The following is a 21,874-nucleotide window of genomic DNA, read 5'->3' as shown; positions in this document are numbered from 1 at the left end:
TAGTTCTGGACTTTGTTAGAATTTTTTTATTATAATAAATTCAAGTTCACTACTAGTGATCTGTCCTTTTAGATTGTTTTTTTTCTTCCTGTTGCTGTATTGAAAATTTATATGTTTCTAGAAATGCATCCATTTCTCCTACTTTGTCCAGTTTGTGCACATCTAACTATTCACAGTATTTTATTTTGTGTGTGTCTCTGTGATATTGGTCATTTCCCTGCTTGCATTTCTTGTTTTGTTTATATGAGTCCTCTCTCTTCTCTTCCTGGTAAGCCTGTCTAAAGACTTGTCAATTTTGTTTTTTTCAAAAAGCCAGCCCTTGATTTCATTGATCTTTTCTATTGTTTATTTTGTCTCTATTTTATTTATTCCCTTCCTTTTTTTTTTTTTTGTCTTTTTTAGGGTTGCACCCACAGCATATGGAGGTCCCCAGGCTAGAGGTCGAATCAGAGCTGTAGCTGCTGGCCTATGCCACAGCCACAGCAACTTGGGATCTGAGCCATGTCTGTGACCTACACCACAGCTCATGGCAATGCCAGATCCTTAACCCACTGAGCAAGGCTAGGAATTGAACCTGTGTTCTCATGGATACTAGCCAGATTCATTTCCGCTGAGCCACATCAGGAACTCCTATTTATTTCCTTTCTGATCTTTATTATTTCCTTCCTTCTGCTGACATGGGGCTTTGTTATTCTTTTTCTAATTTCTTTAGATGGAGGGTTAGGTTGTTTATTAGAGATTTTTTTCTTGTTTCTTGAAGTAAGCCAGTATCACTATACATTTTGTCTTAGGATTTCTTTTGCTATATCCTATCAATTTTGAAAAGTTGTGTTGCCATTTTCATTTGTCTCTAGGTATTTTCCATTTTCCTCTTTGATTTCTTCATTGACCTATTTGATTTTTAGTAGCATGTTGTTTTAGTCTCCATGTATTTGTGCTCTTCTCCCTTTTTTTTTTTCGGTATAATTGTTTTTTAGTTTCATACTGTTGTGGTTTTTAAAAATGCTTAATATAATATCTATTCTCTTAATTTTGTTGAGACTTGTTTTGTGGCTTAGCATGGAGATCATTCCATTTGCACTTGAAAAGAAAGTGTATTTTGCTGTTTTTGGGTGGATGTCCTATAGATATATATTAAGTCCAACTAGTCTATTGTATCATTTAAGACCATTAATGCCTTACTGATTTTCTGTGTGGATGATCTCTCCATAGATATAAGCAGGGTGTTAAATAAGTCCTCTACTATTGTTATATTACTGTTAATTTCTCCCTTTATGTCTGTAAATATTTGATTTATATATTTAGGTACTTCTTTATTGGGTGCATATATGTTAATGGGTATAATGTTCTCTTCTTGTATTGATCACTTTATCATTATATAAACCCCTTCTTTTGTTATAGACTTTGTTTTATCGTCTTTTTTTTTTTTTGTCTTTTTTTTTTTTTTTTTTTGTCTTTTTAGCACCACATCCATAGCATATGGAGGTCCCCAGGCTAGGGATCAGATTGGAGCTGTAGCCGCCAGCCTACAGCAGAGCAACTCGGGATACAAGCTGTGTCTGCAACCTACACCACAGCTCATGGCAACACCATATCCTTAACCATTTGAGCAAGGCCATTGATCCAACAACCCACATCCTCATGGATTCTAGTCAGGTTCGTTAACTGCTGAGCCACAATGGAAACTCCTGACTTTATTTTATGTTGAAGTTTTATTGAAGTACAGTTGATTTTTCAGTGTAACAATTTCAGCTGTACAGCAAAGTGATTCAGTTCCACATATACATATATACATTCTCTTTCAGATTCTTTTCCCATATAGACCAACACAGACTATTGGGTAGTTCCCTGTGCAATACAGCAGGTATGTTAGTTAGCAATTACATATATCACAGTGTGCATATGCCAGTCCCAAACCTCCAGTCCATCCTTCTCCCTCACCTGTCCCTTTTGGTAATCATAAGTTTGTTTTTGAAGTCTATGAGTCTTTTTCTATTCTACAAATAAGTTCATTTATATCCTTTTTGTAGATGCCGCATATAAGTGATATCACATGATATTTGTCTTTCTCTTACTGACTTCACTTAGGATGATAATTTCTAGATCCATCCATGTTGCTGCAAATGGCATTATTTCATTTTTTTTATGGTTGGATCTTACTCCATTTTGTCTATGTACCACATCTTTTTACATTCTTCTGTCAATGGATGTTCACTTTGCTTCTATTCTTAGCTATTGTAAATAGTGCTGAAATGAACATTGGGGTGCGTATATCTTTTTGAGTTATGGTTTTCTCTGAGTAAATGCCCAGGAATGGGATTGCTGGATCATGTTAGTTCTATTTTCTGTTTTTGAGGAATCTCCATACAGTTTTCTGTAGCGAAAATTTACCTTCCCACCAACGGTGTAGGAAGATTCCATTTTCTCCACACCTAATCCAGCATTTGTTGTTAGTAAACTTTTTGATGATGGTCATGATGGCTGGTATAAAGTGGTACCTTATAGTAGTTTTGATTTGCATTTCTCTAATAATTAGTGATATTGAGCATCTTTTTTTTTTTTTTTTTTTTTTTTTTTTTGGCCAGCTCTATGTCTTCTTTAGGGAAATGTCTATTTAGATCTGCACATTTTTTGATTGAGTTGTTTGATTTTGATATTAGGTTAAATGAGTTGTTTGTATATTTTAGAGATTACTCTTTTGTCAGTAACTTCATTTGCAAAGATTTTCTCTCATTCTGAGTTATCTTTTCATTTTTCTTATGGATTCCTTTGCTGTGCAAAAATATTTAATTTTAATTAAGTCCCATTGGTTTAATTTTATTGGCATTACTCTAGGAGGTCTATCTGGGAAGATAATGCTGCAGTTTTTGTGAGAGAGTGTTTAGCCTGTGTTTTCCTCTAAGAGTTTTATAGTATCCAATCTTATATTTAAATATTTAATCCATTTTGAGTTTATTTTTGTTTATGACATTAGAGAATGTTCTGATTTCATTCTTTTACATGTTGCTGTCCACTTTTCCAAGCACCACTAATTGAAGAGGCTTTCTTTTCTCCATTGTATATTCTTGCTTACTTTGTCAAAGGTTAATTGACAATAGGTTTGTGGGTTTATTTCTGGGCTTTCTATCCTGTTCCTTTGGTCTATATTTCTCTTTTTGTGACAGCTCTGTACAGTTTTAATATCTGTAGCTTTGTACTATAGTTTGAAGTCAGGGAGCAGGATTCTTCTAGCTCCATTTTTCATTCTTGGGATTGCTTTGGCTCTTTGGGGTCTTTGTGTTTCCATACAAATTTAAATTTTTTGTGTTCTAATTCTGTGGAAAATGCCATTGGTAATTTGATAGGATTGCTTTGCATCTGTAGATTGCCTTGGGCAGTATGGTCATTTTATTTTATTTTTATTTATTTATTTAGGGCTACACCCCTGGCATATGGAGGTTCCTGGGCTAGGGGTTGAAGTGGAGCTGTAGCTGCTGGCCTACACCACAGCCACAGCAATGATGGATCTTTAACCCACTGAGTGAGGCCAGTGATTGAACCTGCAACCTTGTGGTTGCTAGTTGGGTTCATTAACCACTGAGCCATGATGAGAACTCCAGAATGGTTATTTTAATGATATTGATTCTTCCAATCCAAGAGCATGTTTGTATCATCTTTGATTTCTTTCATCAGCATAGAGTTTTCAGAGTACAGGTCTTTTGTCTCTTTAGGTAGGTTTATTCCTAGGTATTTTATTCTTTTTGATGTGATGGTAAATGGGATTTCCTAACTTTTCTTTCTGATCTTTCATTGTTAGTATATAGAAATGCAGGAGTTCCTGTTGTGGCTCACCAGGTTAAGAACCTGACATAGTATCCATGAGGATGTAGGTTTGATTCCTGGCCTTGCTTAGTGGGGTAAGGATCTGGCATTGCTACAAGCTGCAGCATAGGTCACAGATAGGGCTTGAATCCCACATTGCTGTGACTGTGGCATAGGCCAGCAGCTGCATCTCTGATTTGATCTCTAGCCTGGGAACTTCCATTTGCCACAGGGGGAGCCCTAAAAAAAGAAGAAGAAAAAAAAAGGAAATGCAATAGATTTCTGTGTATTAATTTTGTATCCTGCAACTTTACTGAATTCAGTTGATGACCTCTAACTGTTTTCTGGTAGCATCTTTAAGATTTTCTATGTATAGTATCATGATATCTGCAAAGAGTTTTTACTTCTTCCTTTTTAATTTGGATTCCTTTTATTTCTTTCTTTTTAATTTGGATTCCTTTTTTTTCTTTTCTTTTCTTTTTTTTTTTTCTTGTCTTTTGTCTTTTTAGGGCTGCATCCACAGCATACGGAGGTTCCCAGGCTAGGGGTTTAATCAGAGCTGTTGCTGCCCACCTACACCAGAGCCACAGCAATATCAGATCCGAGCCACATCTGCAACCTACATCACAGTTCGTGGCAGTGCTGGATCCTTAACACACTGAGCGAGGCCAGGGGTCCAACCTGCAACCAGCAGATTCATTTCCGCTGCACCACAATGGGAACTCCCCTTTTATTTCTTTTTTCTCTGTTTGCTGTGGTTAGGACTTCCAAAACAATGCTGAACAAAAAAGGATGAGAGTGGACATCCTTGTCTTGTTCCTGATCTCAGTGGGAATTCTTGCATTTTTCCACCATTGAGAATGATGTTAGCTGTGGGTTTGTCATATATTGCCTTTAATATGTTGAGGTAGGTTCCTTCTGTGCCCACTTTCTTTCTTTTTCTTTTTGCTTTTTAGGGCTGCACCCATGGCATATGGAAGTTCTCAGGCTCGGGGCTGAATTGGAGCTTTAGCTGCTGGCCTACACCACAGCCACAGCAATGCAGAATGCGAGCCTCGTCTACAACCTACACCTCAGCTCATGGCAATGCCGGATCCTTAACCCACTGTGCAAGGCCAGGGATTGAACCTGCGTTCTCATGGATGCTAGTCAGATTCATTAACCACTGAGCCATGACAGGAGCTCCTATGCCCACCTTCTGGAGGATTTTTATTTTTTATCAGAAGTGCATATTGGATTTTTGTCAGAAGTTTTTTCTTTTTTCTTTTTTTCTTTTTTTTTTTTTTTGTCATTTGTCTTTTTTGTTGTTGTTTTGTTATTGTTGTTGTTGCTATTTCTTGGGCCGCTCCCTCGGCATATGGAGGTTCCCAGGCTAGGGGTTGAATCGGAGCTGTAGCCACCGGCCTACGCCAGAGCCACAGCAACTCGGGATCCAAGCCGTGTCTGCAAACCTACACCACAGCTCACGGCAACGCTGGATCGTTAACCCACTGAGCAAGGGCAGGGACCGAACCCGCAACCTCATGGTTCCTAGTCGGATTCGTTAACCACTGCGCCACGACGGGAACTCCAGAAGTTTTTTCTGAATCTATTGATATAATCATCTGGTTTTTATTCTTCAGTTTGTTAATGTGGTGTATCTGATTGATTTGTAGATATTGAAAAATCCTTGCATCCCTGGGATAAATCCTACTTGATCGTGGTATATGATCCTTTTATTTTATTGCTGGATTCAATTTTCTGATATTTTGTTTTGGGTTTTTTGCTTCTATACCCATCAATGACATTGGCCTGTAATTTTCTTTTTTATGGTATCTTTGTTTGGTTTTGGTATCAGGGTGATGGTGGCCTCAAAGAATGAATTTGAAGTGTTCCTTCCACTGAATTTTTTTTTTCCTTTGGAATAGTTTCAGAAGGATAGGTATTAACTCTTCTCTAAATGTTTGGTAGAATTCACCTGTGAAGTCATCCAATACTGAACTTTTGTTTGTTGGAAGTTATTTTTTTTTCTTTCTTTTTTGGCTTCCCTGTGACTTATGAATTTCCTGGGCCAGGGATCAGATCCGAGCTGCAGCTGTGACTTCAACTTTAACTGTCTGGATCCCTTAGCCCAGTGCACCAGGTTGTAGATTGAACTAGCAATGCTACAGAGACCAGTGCCACAGTGGGAACTGCTGGGTTCATCTTGTTCGGCATGCTCTGTGCCTCCTATACAAGCCTGTTTCCTTCTTCAGGCTTGGAAATTTTTCAACTATAATTTAATCAAATACATTTTTTACCCCCCCCTTCTCTCTTCTCTTTCTGGAACCCTTTTTTTTTTTTTCTTTTTTTTGTCTTTGCTATTTCTTTGGGCCGCTCCCATGGCATATGGAGGTTCCCAGGCTAGGGGTCGAATTGGAGCTGTAGCCACTGGCCTATGCCAGAGCCACAGCAACGCGGGATCCGAGCCGCGTCTGCAACCTACACCACAGCTCACGGCAACGCTGGATCATTAACCCACTGAGCAAGGGCAGGGACCAAACCCGCAACCTCATGGCTCCTAGTCAGACTTGTTAACCACTGTGCCACGACGGGAACTCCTCTGGAACCCTTACAATGCAAATGATGGTATCCTTGATGTTGTCCCATACATGCATTAAACTGTTCTCAACTTTCTGTTTTTGTTTTTTCCTGTTCTGATTGAGTGATTTCCACTATCTTGTCTTCTAGATCACTTATGCACTCTTCTCTATCAACTAGTCTCGTATTCATCCCTGCTGGTGTGTTTTTCATTTCAGTTGTTGTATTCTTCAGTTCTGACTGGTCCTTTTAAAATATATTTTCTAGTTTCCTGTGAAACTTATTGTGTTCATCTATCCCTTTTCCTAATTCAGTTAGCACACTTACTAATGCTTTGAATTTTCTATCTGTAAGTTGTTTATTTCTGGTGGTATTTTTTTTAGGTGTTCTCTCTTGCTTTTTTAGGTGAAATAAATTCCTTCTTATTTTGCTTATCTTTCTGTCTATGAAATTAGTTGAAACAGTTACCTATTGGTTTCCTTATGTGGGAGTTCCAGTATAGTCTGTGTATATTCAGTGGCTTTGTTGGGAGAGCTGGATTTGATGTGAACACATGTCACATTTTTCTTTCTTTCTTTTTTTTTTTTGAGAATTGACTGTATTTTTTATTTAAGCCTCTGTAGTCTGAGATTAACCTTTGCCTTAACTAATACAAAGTTCTAATGCTGTGTTTTTGTTTTTCTTTTTTTTTAATTGTTATTTCCCCAATACAATTTTTTTCTACTGTATAGCATGGTGACCCAGTTACAGTTACACATACATGTACACATTCTATTTTCTCACATTATCATGCTCCGTTATAAGTGACTAGACATGTTCCCAGTACTACACAGAAGGATCTCATTGCTAATCCATTCCAAAGGCAATAGTTTGCATCTATTAACCCCAAGCTCCCAATCCACCCCATTCCTTCCCCCTCTCCCTTGGCAACCACAAGTCTATTCTCTACATCCATGATTTTTTCTGTGGAAAGTTTTGTTTGTGCCATATATTAGATTCCAGATATAAGTGATATCATATGGTATTTGTTTTTCTGGCTTACTTCACTCAGAATGAGAGTCTCTAGTTCCATTCATGTTGCTGCAAATGCCATCATCTTGTTCTTTTTTTATGGTTGACTAGTATTCCATTGTGTGTATATGCCACATGTTCCTAATCCAATCCTATGTTGATGGACATTTGGGTTGTTTCCATGTCTTGGCTATTGTGAGTAGTGCTGCAATGAACATGCGGGTGCATGTGTCTTTTTTTAAGGAAAGTTTTGTTTGGATATATGCCCAAGAGTGGGATTGCTGGGTCATATGGTAGTTCTATGTACAGATTTCTAAGGTACCTCCAAACTGTTCTCCATAGTGGTTGTACCAGCTTACCTTCCCACCAACAGTGCAGGAGGGTTCCCTTTTCTCCATACGCCTCCAGCATTTGTTATTTGTGGACTTATTAATGATGGCCATTCTGACTGGTGTGAGGTGGTATCTTGTGGTAGTTTTTATTTGCATTTCTGTAATAATCAGGGATGTTGAGCATTTTTTCATGTGTTTGCTGGCCATCTGTACATCTTCCTTGGAAAAATGTCTATTCAGGTCTTTTGCCCATTTTTCCATTGGGTTGTTGGCTTTTTTCCTGTTGAATTGTGTAAGTTGTTTGTATATTCTAGAGATTAAGCCCTTGTCAGTTGCATCATTTGAAACCATTTTCTCCCATTCTGTAAGTTGTCTTTTTGGTTTCCTTTGCTGTGCAAAAGCTTGTCAGTTTTATTAGGTCCCATTGGTTTATTTTTGCTCCAATTTCTGTTGCTTTGGAAGACTGACCTGAGAAAATATTCATAAGGTTGATGTCAGAGAATGTTTTGCCTGTGTTCTCTTCTAGGAGTTTGATGGTGTCTTGTCTTATATCTAAGTCTTTCAGCCATTTTGAGTTTATTTTCATGCATGGTGTGAGGATGTGTTCTAATTTAATTGCTTTGCATGCAGCAGTCCAGGTTTCCCAGCAATACTTACTGAAAAGACTGTATTTTCCCCCATTTTATGTTGTTGCCTCCTTTGTCAAAGATTAATTGACCATAGGTGTCTGGATTTATTTCTGGGTTCTCTATTCTGTTCCATTGGTCTGTCTGTCTGTTTTGGTACCAGTACCACACTGTTTTGATGACTGTGGCTTTGTAATATTGCCTGAAGTTTGGGAGAGTTATGCCTCCTGCTTGGTTTTTGTTTCTCAGAATTGCTTTGGCGATTCTGGGTCTTTTGTGGTTCCATATAAATGTTTGGATTGTTTGTTCTAGTTCTGTGAAAAATGTCATGGGACATTTGATAGGAATTGCATTGAATCTGTAGATTGCTTTGGGTAGTAGGGCCATTTTCACAATATTAATTTTTCCAACCCAGGAGCATGGAATAGCTTTCCATTTCTTTACATATTATTTAATTTCCTTGATTAATGTTTTGTAATTCTTAGCATATAAGTCTTTCATCTCCTTGGTCAGGTATATTCCCAGGTATTTGATTTCTTGGGGTGCAGTTTTAAAAGGTATTGTATTTTTGTATTCCTTTTCTAATATTTCACTGTTAGTATACAGAAACACGACTGATTTCTGAATGTTAATCTTATATCCTGCAACTTTGCTGAATTTGTTGATCAGTTCAAGTAGTTTTGGGGTTGAGTCCTTAGGGTTTTCTATATATCACACCATGTCATCTGCATACAGTGACATGTCACATTTTCTTAGGGCATGCTGGAAGCTCCCATCTTGGCAGGTGGGGTTGGAGGTAGAGGTGCTAGGGCTGGAGCTGTATGGTGAAGCTTCCCCTCTGCTCAGTGGCCATCGCTGTCCTATAGGTGGTGGGTTCCTGTCCCACACTGGTTGCTTGCTGTAGCAGAAGTCCTGAGTGTCAGATCTAAGCTGGCTTTGTGCCTTCTAAGTCTACACTTTCCCCATTCTCAGCACCAGCACCCTCACCCTAGATGAGAGCAGTGTTGGAGTAAGAGGGCCTGTCATGGAGCATTTGGCATGGATTGGAGTGTGGGCCATGGCAGTCCATCTGGTGCTGAAGATCTGGACTGTCTCTGATGCCCTTCCTGTGTTAGTGCCAGCAGTGTCTGCCCCCACCCTGCTCAGATGCTGATTTGTGTCTGCACCACCTCTGTGTTTCACAGCTGAGCTCCTGAGCAAGGCCAGAATATTTGCTGGCTCATGCTGGTATGCATGCTGAAGCATTTATGAGAAACCAGCCAGCACCTATGCAATTTTCAGTCTGCCCTCTGCCCTGCTTTGTGAGAAAGTAAGCATGCATGTGCTCCTTACAAGCAGAGTCCAGGCCCCCAGAGCCCACCTGTTATTCCCACTGGCTCTCCAGTCAGCCAAGGGGACTTGTCTTCCCTGTGTCAGACCCCAGGGTTGGGGTGCCCAATACATGACTCAAACCACTCACTTCCTTAGAAAGCTCTCTGCCTGTGTAAAATCCCCCTCCTATTCCAAATCCCCTAGGAGGTCCCAACCTGATCACTTCTCTTCCCTTCCTACCCAGTTCCACGTGGGTCTTTCTAATGGCCTTGATTGTGCAAAAATCTTTCTGTGAATCTCCAGTTAATTTTCAGTGAGAATTTTTCATGCATTTTTGATTTATTCATCAGGGGAGGTGAGTTCCACATCCTACTCCACTGTCTTGATTTCCTTCTCCAGACAAAAGACGTTAAAACAAAGACTCTCCTGTGAGCCTGCTGTGGTCCAACAGTGCCCTCCACATTGCTAACCACCACACAGCAGTCAATTTTCTACTCTGCAGTATTTGACTAGTTACTTTCTCCTTGAAACCATTTCTTCATTTGAAATCTGTAACACAACTCTCTTGTTCTTACTTCACTGATCTCAATACTTTTTTTTTTTTTTTTTTTTGTCTTTTCTAGGGCCGCTTCCGTGGCATATGGAAGTTCCCAGGCTAGGGGTCTAATTGGAGCTGTAGCCACCGGCCTATGCCACAGCAACTCAGGATCCAAGCCGCATCTGCGACCTATACCGCAGCTCATGACACTACTGGATCCTTAACCCACTGAGCAAGGCCAGGGATCGAACCTGCAACCTCATCGTTCCTAGTTGGATTCGTTAACTACTGCACCACGACGGGAACTCCTCAATACATATTTTGGACATAATGTTCTACAGGATGAAATCTTAGGCAATGATGATCATGATGAATAAAAATGTCTCATACAGTTCTGTTTAGTTACTAGATTTTCACAGGAAGACACACGTACACAACCGGTAAGTTTATGAATTGCATGGCATGATGATTATTTACTGTTCATTAGGGGGAAGTGGATCTCCATAAAGGTCTTCATCCTTGAGGTCTCCATATTGAGTAGGCTGAGGAGGAGGGAGAAGGAGGGGTTGGTCTTTCTGTCTCAGGGGCAGCAGAGGTGAAGGAGATGGGAGGGAAGGCAGGGGAAGCACACTCAGTGTCGCTTTACAGAATACATTGTAATTTCTGTCTGACTTTTTTGCCTTTTCATTTCTCTAAAAATGTTTCTATCTGGTACCAATTCTCCTTCCATCATTTGCTTTAGTTTCAGTGCCTGTGTCATAGAAGGATACATGTCGTAAAAGAAGTGAAAAGCAGTTTTGAATAATCAAAACTATTTTCCCAGATCATCTAATGTCAGCTTCTGCTGCTACATCTTCTTCCTCGTTGTGTGGCACTGGGTTGGAAGCACTCATCTCCACCAGGCTGTCTTCTGTGGTGTCTTTTAGGTCTTGAATTCTCCAAGATCCTTATCTTGAAACCCTTCACCCTCTACTGTTTTTTAAAAAAATTATTTATCTATCTATCTATTTATTTATTTATTTTATATTTACCGTATCCACAATCTCTTTCATGATTTCCTTGATTGGTTGTGTCATAAATCCCGTCAAGACATGCATAATATCTGGACACACTTTTCTCCAGCAGGAATTTCTTATTTGGGGCTTAATGGTGTTCACGGCTTTTTCTGTAACAATGACGGCATCCTCAATGGTGTGATCCTTTAGACTTTCATGATGTTCTATCAGAGTTCTCTTCTGTAGCAATGACAATCCTTTCCATAGAGTACTGTGTATAATGAGCCTTAAAGATCCTTAGGACCCCCTGATCCTAAGGCTGAATTATAGCTATTGTGTTGGGGCTCAAATAGATCACTTTGACGCCTTTGGTATTAAATTTGTGGAGTTGTAGGTGGCCAGGGATGTTGTCCAATGTCAAAAGAGCTTTAAAAGGCAGTACCTTATGAGTGAAGTACTTCCCGACTTCAGAAACAATGAATAGAACTAATACAGAAAAAGTGTTCTTGTCCAGGCATTCTTTTACAACCAAAAGAATGGCAGCTGGTGTTTATCTTTTCCCTTAAAGGCTCAGGGGTTAGCAGCTTTTATAGACAAGGATAGTCCTGATCATAACTCAACCGCATATGCAAAAATCAGTTAATCTATCCCTTCCTACCTTGAATCTTGGTGCTCGCTTCTCTTCCTAAGAAATGTTCTTTGTGGCATTTTTTTCCCCCAGAATAGGGCACTTTCATATTCATTAAAAACCTGTTCAGACAGATACTCTTTCTCCTCAAGGATTTTCTTAATGGTATCTGGGAGCATATCTTCTGCTTCTTGATCAGCAGAAGCTGCTGCCCCTGTTATCTTGGTTTAAATCAAACCTTTTTTTAAAATTATCAAACCGTCTTTTGGTGGCATTAAATTCTCTAATTTTATTTATTTATTTATTTATTGTCTTTTTGCCTTTTCTGGGGCCGCTCCCATGGCATATGGAGGTTCCCAGGCTAGGGGTCTAATCGGAACTGTAGCTGCTGGCCTACACCAGAGCCACAGCAATGCCAGATCCGAGCCACGTCTGCGACCTATACCACAGCTCATGGCAACGCCGGATCCTTAACCCACTGAGCAAGGTCAGGGATCGAACCTGCAACCTCATGGTTCCTAGTCAGATTCGTTAACCACTGAGCTATGACGGGAACTCCAAATTCTCCAATTTTAGATTCTTCACCTTCATTTTACTATAAGTTCTCATATGACTTTGCTTTTTCTTGAATCATATTAGAGTCTATAAATATGTCTTTTCTTATAGCAATCCTGCATCCACATGAAAGCTGCATTTTCAACATGAAATTGAAAGGTATTTTGCAAAAAATGCAAGATTTTCACATCTGCTGGTATAGCTGCAGTGTTAACTTTGTGAATTTCCTTTTCTTTTTTTCACAATGGTCCTTGGGCTGGTTTTGTTTATCTTGAAATGGTGGGTAACTGCAGCTGCAGACCTCAATCTATGGTGCATATCACGCACTTCAACTTTTCCTGGTAATATCATGGCTTTTCTCTGCTTCTTGGGAGCACTTCCAGCATCACTAGTGGCACTTTGTATGGGTCCAGTTGTGTTAGTCAAGGTTTCCGGTATCACACTAAACATGATGAAAAATACATGAGAACCGCTAGGGATCACTTGTTACTGTGACATGGAATTTATTGGAGAGACAAAAACACTCAGAGATGATTAGCATCACCCTGCATCTAAGTGGACACTGGCAACACTTAGGCTCATGGCAAAAGCAACAGGTGGTAGCTATGAAATTATTATAGTAGTATATAGTATTACTATAGTTAATTTTATGCAATTATGATTTATACTGCATCTTGATGTTGGTTTACATTTCTCTCGACTTTGAATGGTACCATATATGGTCTGTAAGTGTCTGTGTGCATAAGTTTTGACAAATTTTAACTTTTTGTAATAGTTTTGTATATTTGTGTATTTTATGATAGTAAATGATAAAACAGGCTGTCTATATATATTTTATGCATTCATGACATATATTTTTCTTTTTCAATATTTTTTGTCTGGGTTGTTCACCTGCAAGCTTTTTCAAATTGTCAAAAATTGCCAAAATTTCTTCCAATATATTTCTTGAAAAATACCTGTGTATGAGTGGATCCATGCAATTTAGATTCCTGTTGTTCAAGGATCCACTATACTTTTATTTTAAAAATTTTTTATTATAGTTGATTTACAATGTTCTGTCAAATTTTGCTGTATAGCAAAGTGACCCATTCATACATACATAAATATATACATATTCTCACATTATCCTCCATCATGTTTTATCACAAGTGATTGGATATCGTTCCCTTGCTGTACAGCAGGATCTCATTGCTTATTCACTTCAAAAGCAATAGCTTGCATTTACTAACCCCAAGCTCCCAGGCCATCGCCTTCCCTCCCCTTTGACAACCACAAGTCTGTTCTCCATGTCCATGAGCTTGTTTATTTTCTGTGGATAGGTTCATTTGTGCCATATATTAGATTCCAGATATAAGTGATATCTTGCGGTATTTGTCTCTTTCTGACTTACTTCACTTAGTATGAGAGTCACTAGTGCCATCCATATTGCTGAAAATGGCATTATTTTGTTCTTTTTGTGCCTGAGTAGTATTCCATTCCTGTATATATACCACATCTTCTTAATCCATTCATCTCTCAGTGGACCTTTAAGTTGTTTCCATGTTTTGGCTATTGTGAATAGTGGTGCAATGAACATAGGGTGGCATGTTGTTTCTTTTTCAATGAAAGTTTTGTCCAGATACATGCCAAGGAGTGGGTGGTTCTATATTTATTTTTTTCTGAGGTACCTCAATATTGTTTTCCACAATGGTTGTACCAATTTACATTCCCACCAACAGTGGAGGAGGGTTCCCTTTTCTTCACACCCTCTCCAGCATTAGTTATTTGTTGACTTGTTGATGATGGCCATTCTGACCAGTGTGAGGTGGTACTTCATTGTAGTTTTGATTTGCATTTCTCTAATAATTAATGATGTTGAGCATTTTTCCATGTGCCTGTTGGTCATCTGTATATCTTCTTTGGAGAAATGTCTATTCAGGTCTTCTGCCCATTTTTCAACTGGGTTGTTGGGTTTTTTGCTGTTGAGTTGTATAAATTGTTTGTATATTTTAGAGATTAAGCCCTTTAAAGTTGCATCATTTGAAACTATTTTCTCCCATTACATAGGTTGTCTGTTTGGGTTTTTTATGGTTTCCTTTGCTGTACAAAAGCTTTTAAGTTTGATTATGTACCATTGGTTTATTTTTATTTCTGTTGCCTTGAGAGACTGACCTAAGAAGACATTTGTATGGTTAATGTCAGAGAATGTTTTGCCTGTGTTCTCTTCTAGGAGTTTTATGGTATCTTGTCTTATGTTTAAGTCTTCAAGCCATTTTGGGTTTATTTTTGTGCATGATGTGAGTGTGTGTTCTAGTTCCATTGATTTACACATAGCTGTTGAGTTTTCCCAGCGCCACTTGCTGGAGAGACTGTCTTTTTCCAACCCACTATACTTTTAGTCTCTTGCTGCTTTCTATTGATTCACTAGTTTTGGTTATCAGAGAGCTTTTTGGTTTTTTTTTTTTTGGGTTTTTTTGGTCCTTTTTTTGCCTTTCTAGGGCCACTCCTACGGCATATGGAGGTTCCCAGGCTAGGGGTCTAATCGGAGCTATAGCCGCCAGCCTACACCAGAGCCACAGCAACGCCGGATCCTTAACCCACTGAGTAAGGCCAGGGATCGAACCCAAAACCTCATGGTTCCTAGTCAGCTTTGTTAACCACTGAGCCACGACGGGAAATCCCCAGAGAGCTTTTATGTATATTTGTTGACAGATTTATTTTCAGGAACCTCAGAGGCTCTATTACAACCACAGTAATTTGATGTGCTTCTAGATTTTACTCATAATTGCATATTTTTATTAATTTCAAGCTTTGGCTTAGTGCTTGTTATTTTATCACTTATTTATGTCTTTTGTGGAAAAAATAATGTGAAAATTACTACATGATGAAAAAGTAACAAAAGTGTAACTTTAAAATCAGAGAGATCAGAATTTTTAAAACTTTTAAGTTAAAAAGTATCCCCCAATGGCTAAAAATGGAACCAATGAACAAAACCTTACATATGATTTTGTCAGGACCTTTGGTAATCATATTTTTTAAAATAAGGTGCATGTTGAAATAGAGACACACACAGTTTTTTTTTTGTCTTTTTGCCTTTTCTAGGGCCACTCCTGCGGCATATGGAGGTTCCCAGGCTAGGGGGTTGAATCCCAGCTGTAGCTGCCGGCCTACGCCAGAGCCACAGCAACATGGGATCCGAGCTGCGTCTGCAGCCTACACCACAGCTCACAGCAACGCCAGATCCTTAACCCACTGAGCAAGGCCAGGGATCGAACCCGCAACCTCATGGTTCCTAGTTGGATTCGTTAACCACTGTGCCACTACGGGAACTCCCAAGACACACACAGTCTTTCACAAAGAACCAACAATCTTGATGTTCAGGCCTTCAACAATCTTGATGTTCAGGCCTTCAAGCCCAAAGTAAAGCTCTCTTCACTTTGATGCCTCTTAAATTTAATACCCCTCAGTTCACCCATAACAACAAAACATACCAGTCATTTACTGCACAGGACAATTTTCTCTTGCCCTGGCAATCATTTAAAACAGTTAATGAGTTCATGTGGGAGGACAGAAGTTGGGGATTTTGCTTGTATATATGCATGATAGGACCTTTTAAAAATTCAAAAAAATTTTAAAGTCCCCCAAACTTTTCATTAAAATAGATACACCTAGAAAATGTTTCATGTTCATTGGTTAACTTATAATGGGGATATCATAGCATCTCTTGGGAGATCCATGCACCCTGGTTTGGACTTTCTCAAACTGTCCTAATAAGGCCATAGAGAAGATTATTTACGGTTGATATTCAGATCTGTGGCCTAGATCTGGTAGTGGGAAAAAGTACAAAAGTAAGAAATGACACTTAATTGGTATTATTTCAGGCACTGTTGGATAAGAAGAATAAAGTTCTCAAAACAAAGAAACCCATGCGCTTTCTTCAAAGAAAGCCAGTACCTCAGCCTCGGCTTCCAACTCCCACCTTGGAGATGAGTTCCAATGTAAGTGTGAAGCTTCTTTTATTTGAAATGTTGCATTCAGTATTGCTATCTGTTTATTCTCAAGGTAGTTTGGGTTACACAAACCTATTATAACCATGTTAATTTCCTAAGATCTGACTTCTGTAGCTTTTATCCTTATGTTTCAAATGCACACACATACAAAAAAACAAAATAAAAGGAAATCTAACCTTTTCAGGAATAAAAACACAGAGAATAAAATCTTCCCAAGACAAGCAGACAATTCTCTTATATGTCTAATAAAAAAAAAAAAAAGATTGCATGATCAGTTGCTATAACCGTCTTCCCACATTAGGAAGTGGTGATGCCAGCTGGAGTTAGGGATGAAATTCGAGGGGTGTCCCCAAGACAGGCCAGCTTCTGGGGTAGGACTGGCTCAGAGGGCTTATCCTGACCAGGGTCATACCTCCCCTTTCAAGAGTCCCAGACTCAATTTGATCAACATTCCAGAGCTGGTTAGGACTTAAAGAACTGATTCAGACTAAATCTACAAGAAATTGCTAGAGATGCTGCAATGCAAATATGTTAGTTTATGGAGAGAGAGATAACTGCCTAGTGGATCAGGGTATTGCTCTTGGGCAGTCAGCTTGTTATCTCCAGCACAGGGCAGTTCTCACAAGAAGCCAAATTGTACAGAAGGTGGTTGTGCTTTTTCAGAGAGAGGGGAGTTCACGAGAGCTCTGACTGGCGCTTCTGATGGCTCAGCTCCATGGAGGGTCTGGCCATGAAGTGCTCCTGGGGAGCATCCCCTTTTCAGGACCTTGGGCTGACCACTGCCTGTGGTTAACATGCTGTCTTTCACAAAGGTGAAGGCTGTTGATTGCCCTGTGGATTTCTTTTGCATTCAGAGGGACTTTAATTAAATTTGCAGATTCTGCTCTTTCTGCTTTTGACACATACTTATTTAAGGTGATTTTTGTAGATGGTTGATCTTGTCCATCATTTTCTGATTTTACCAGTTTGGCTAAATTCTTGTGGGAATCGCCTCACTTTCAACTCTGATGTAGACCAGCTGTATTCTTTGTCTATTCATGATCAAACAATGAAAATACTATTGCAAAAGAGATGTTATTATCAATACTTACTGCTTCAAGAAAGATTTTGCTGGAAAGGTGTATAGAAAAAATGAAAACGGCTTAATCTTGTAAGAATAGCATGACAATGGGGTTTTTTTTTTGCTTTTGATATAATTTATTAATGATATTTATCATGAAAAAATAACAATTTTAACAATGCAGTAAATAACACTTAAGATTCTATATGTTCAGGAGTTCCCATCATGGTGCAGTGATTAACGAATCCGACTGGGAACCATGAGGTTGCGGGTTCAATCCCTGGCCTTGCTCAGTGGGTTAAGGATCTGGCATTGCCATGAGCTGTGGTGTAGGTCGCAGATGCGGCTTGGATCCCGAGTTGCTGTGGCTGTGGTATAGGCTGGCGGCCACAACTCCAATTGGACCCCTAGCCTCGGAACCTCCATATGCCGAGGGAAGGGGCCCTAGAAAAGGCAAAAAGACAAAAAAAAAAAAAAAAAAGATTCTATACGTTCAAAGAGGGTAGAGATGATGTTTTATTTCTCTTTAAATCCTTCTGGGAGTTCCCCTCGTGGTGCAGTGATTAACCATGAGGTTGCGGGTTCGATCCCTGGCCTTGCTCAGTGGGTTAAGGATCTGGCGTTGCTGTGAGCTGTGGTGTAGGTTGCAGACGCAGCTCGGATCCCGCGTTGCTGTGGCTCTGGCGTAGGCTGGCGGCTACAGCTCCGATTCAACCCCTAGCCTGGGAACCTCCATATGCTGCAGGAGTGGCCCTAGAAAAGGCAAAAAGACAAAAAAAAAAAAAAAAATCCTTCTGAGATCTAGCCTTTTGCTAGATATAAATCTTTTGCTTGATATAAATCTTCAAAAAAGTATTTGACATTGACTGCTGCTGTTCTTAAGCTGCTCAGTTTTCCCTTTGTTCTTTTAGGAAGAAGAAGATATAGAAATGGCTGTGATCTACCTTCAAAAGTTACTCCGGGGCAGAGTCATTCAGAACATGGTGTGTAGGGTGCAACCACTGGCCCTGTTCTTCTCCTTTGAGAATAGATCTACAGAATGCATTTGTGCTTGGTTCCTTGGGATGAACTGCCCCTTGAACCCTGATGTCCTATGGCACTATATTCTTGAGTTACCTACCCATTTCCTCCTCCTGCCATAGTTTGCCTGAGGTGAGTAGCACAGTGTCAGGGAGAGAGAGGATCTACCTGCTCTTTGCCGAAGTGTAACCAAGTCAGTGTGAAACTCGTGTCTTCCTTGGAATTGCTAAATTCAACAATTTTTTTTTTTTTTAGAGCCACACTCGCAGTATATGGAAGTTCCCAGGCTAGATAGAGGTCTAATCGGACATGTAGCTGCTGGCCTACACCACAGCCACAGCAACACCAGATCTGAGCCACATCTGCAAGCTACACCACAGCTCATAGCAACGCTGGATCCTCTAACCCACTGAGAGAAGCCAAGGATCGAGCCCTCATCCTCATGGATACTAGTCAGGTTTATTCCCACTGAGCCATGATGGGAACTCCCTAAATCCAGCAATTTTCATACTTGAATTTTGACTGTTAAAACTTCCCAGGAGTTCCCTTTATGACTCAGTGGGTTAAGAACCCAAGGTAGTCTCCATGAGGATGCAGGTTCAATCCCTGGCCTTGCACAGTGGGTAAAAGATCCAGCATTGCTGCAAGCTGTGGCCTAGGCTGCAGATGTGGCTTGGATCTGGCGTTGCTGTGGCTGAGGTGTAGGCCAGCAGCTGCAGTTCCAATTCAACACCTAGCCCAGGAACTTTCATTTGCCATAGGTGCAGCTGTAAAAAAAAAAAAATCCCGAAACAAGTGGATTCTCTAATTTTCCACAGTCAGAATACAATTATCTGAGATTCCATATAACTAGCCATACCTGCATAATAAATGATATAACTTAGTAATAATAACTACACATTTAAATTCTTACTATATGCTCACATTATATATTCTTCACTCTTTGCATATCAGCTCATTTTTTCCCTTTCATTTACCCATTTTACAGGGGAGTAAATATGAGTCTAAGAGGAATGATTATTTGTGCTGCTGCTAGAGCAAGCACACACTTCTGTTTAAACATGGACAGATATAAAGCCTCAGCTAAAACATTTTTTTCTCCCCAAACAGCTATAACTCTTAAGAGACTCAGTTATAGTGAGTAAGTCCTGGGAAGCTGACTGAGCATCTTGTGCTCAGCATTATTCTCTACTCTGCTGTCAATATTTCCCCAGGAGAAACACGGCAGTTTAGACAGCAGACTTGTGTGTTCCAGATCAGGGGCAGATCTCTTGGAAAACATGGCCGTGAAAAATACCATCCCCAGGCTTGTTAGGGAAGGAGCACAGCATACGTGGGGAAGGCTTATTTCCTAACATGATCCTATCATTGTCACCTTGTCTTTGAGAGGCATTTGAAGAAATTGAGTCAACAACTGATAGCTAAGTTCCTTCTCTGCCTGTGCAGCTGAAGGTGCCGAAAGGAGGGCTGACCCTGGTTCAGTGGAACACACTGAACCCGAACGGCAGAAGAGAACCTGCCGTTCACTAGCACCTCACAAGTCACTGCCTGCGAGGCCTTGTGCCAGGCATGAGGGGTGGGGTGTGTGTGCAGAGTTGCAGGTCTCTCTCTTGATTTGATACAGATGTTTGAAGGGAAAGAGAAGCGACTGGAGTTGATCCAGGAGCTGCGCACCAGCCAGGCACTGCAAGAAGATGACAGGCTGGTGAAGAAAGCTGAGAAGCAGGTGACCCTGGCTTTGCAGCGGCAGAGGAACTTGCATGAGCACAAGGTGCTTTCCTGTCCTCTCCTTTCTTGTCTCATGTTCTCCCTTTGTTTTTATTGTTGTGCAAGTGAACATTATAGTAATGATAGATATCATGATGAAAAAGAAACATTCCCTCCAATCCCAACATTTTTCATCAGTGCTGCTGCAGTCTGTAATTTGAATTGGATGTGCCCTCCCTGAACTGAATAAGCTCTTACTATTTGCAAAAAAGAAAGGAAAAGAAACAGAAAAACCCACACTTTTAAAAAGGTTTTCTTCTTTAATTTTTATTAAATATTTAGTGACTCTATTTCAGTGGGAGCTTAGCAGAATGAATAAATAATAAAAGCAATAGAAAAAAGTGAGAAATGAAATTTAAAAAACTATTCATACTCATTTATGAATTTTGGAGCTGTACATAGCTCATGCTGGTTAAGCTGCATATTAAGTATGTTAATATGATTTTCTGTGACTTTCATCAGGTCCTCTGACCTCAGTGTGACTGATAGTAGCTATTAATTGCAGCTACTTTCTTCTGGCATTTGATTATACACACAGTATTTAATGTTTGACTACAGTGTAGATACACTTTTACTTTTTCTCCCACTTATCTGTAAATCAATGTGAAAAATAATCAGTTTGCACAGAGGTGAGTGTTATAAAAAAGTAAATATACAACAAAGTTAATAGACCCACCTTTAGTAACACACATAACCCTTGTGCTGTGAATTGGGCATAAAAGGTAAGCAGTCAGAAAGAAGCACCACTTTAATCCTTTTATGTGACTGGGGATGGATCTGAGTGATGGGAGCTGGTGTGGGGGAGGGAGGAAGAAAGCCACAGGCTGTGAGATCCAGCAGAGGGACCAGAGAAAGAAGAGGAGAACGTGGACACTGGAGCCTCTTAAGCTGGGGGTCTCAGAGTCCTGGGAATGATGGGGACCGGCTGCACTCCTGTTCAGGTCAGGAGCAGAATGTCCTGGACCCAGAGGGGAAAATGCCCTCCTTGGCCCCTGAAGGTTTCTGCTTATAGACTTTAGCAGCTGCACCCAAGCCAGTCTATGAATTTTCAACTCATCTACCCATTTAGTGGCTAAATGCTTGACTGATAGACATCATGTCAGCCAAGAGCTAAGGGAGGAATTAATGGGAAGAGCAGTCACTTAACCATGGACCTGCCCTTATTATCTTCAGCTATACCTGGATCCACCAGTGAGATGAAGGCATCTAGGGTGGGGAGGAGTGGGCACCTCATGGGAACCTATGTCAGTGCTGATCCTCTCCTTTTCTCCTCTTATATATTCTATGGAAACAGTCCAGAAACTCCACAGCTCAGTTATATAATGTATCACAGTAGGATCACCTTCCTAAAGATTTGTATGTAATTTTCAAATTAGACTATACTACCTGAGCATACCCAAGTTTCTTGCTGAGGAGGAGTCTAGACAGAAACAGGTAGCCAGCCTGGGATTTTAAAGTTCTATCTTCTCCTCAAGTGAGGGAGCCTGTGATCCCTGGAGACAAGGAAAAAAATATTTGTGCTCTCAGAGCTGAACAACCACTGTTTTCTAAGTGTAAGGAGTGGTAAGATACTCTAAGTCTTATCCTTTTTGTCCACCTCTCTCTATTATATATAAAGTCAAACGAACTTTGTGGTAGAAAGTATGTGTGGGCTGGGAGGTGGATAAGGATGAAGATGTGGT

At 40.0% G+C, this 21,874-nt stretch overlaps 1 protein-coding gene across 25 annotated transcripts in view; it reads left to right on the top strand.

The window, feature by feature from the left end:
* Nucleotides 1–21,874, top strand: part of CFAP91 (cilia and flagella associated protein 91) — a 163,714-nt gene that overhangs the window by 103,405 nt on the left and 38,435 nt on the right. For 15 of the 25 annotated variants that reach the window (XR_014824716.1, XR_014824715.1, XR_014824717.1 and 12 more), the window contains 3 exons: nucleotides 16,217–16,333; nucleotides 18,317–18,388; nucleotides 20,050–20,196. Coding sequence is in view for 10 of the 25 variants with exons in the window: in XM_084991131.1 (XP_084847257.1) it covers nucleotides 16,217–16,333; nucleotides 18,317–18,388; nucleotides 20,050–20,196 (336 nt within the window). In the remaining 15 variants the exon portion in view is untranslated. Of the gene's footprint in view, nucleotides 1–16,216; nucleotides 16,334–18,316; nucleotides 18,712–19,130; nucleotides 20,534–21,874 lie in introns of those variants that run through there. The other 10 variants (XR_014824719.1, XR_014824721.1, XR_014824720.1 and 7 more) reach the window with 5 other exon arrangements.

This window comes from Sus scrofa, chromosome 13 (assembly GCF_054392235.1).
Source record: "Sus scrofa isolate SSC_HxYL_T2T_F1_AM1 chromosome 13, Sscrofa_HxYL_maternal_Yorkshire_Landrace_v2.0, whole genome shotgun sequence".
Taxonomy (NCBI): domain Eukaryota; kingdom Metazoa; phylum Chordata; class Mammalia; order Artiodactyla; family Suidae; genus Sus; species Sus scrofa.
Note: the sequence above shows the minus strand (reverse complement) of the source record. Positions and strands in the feature narration are given on the sequence as shown.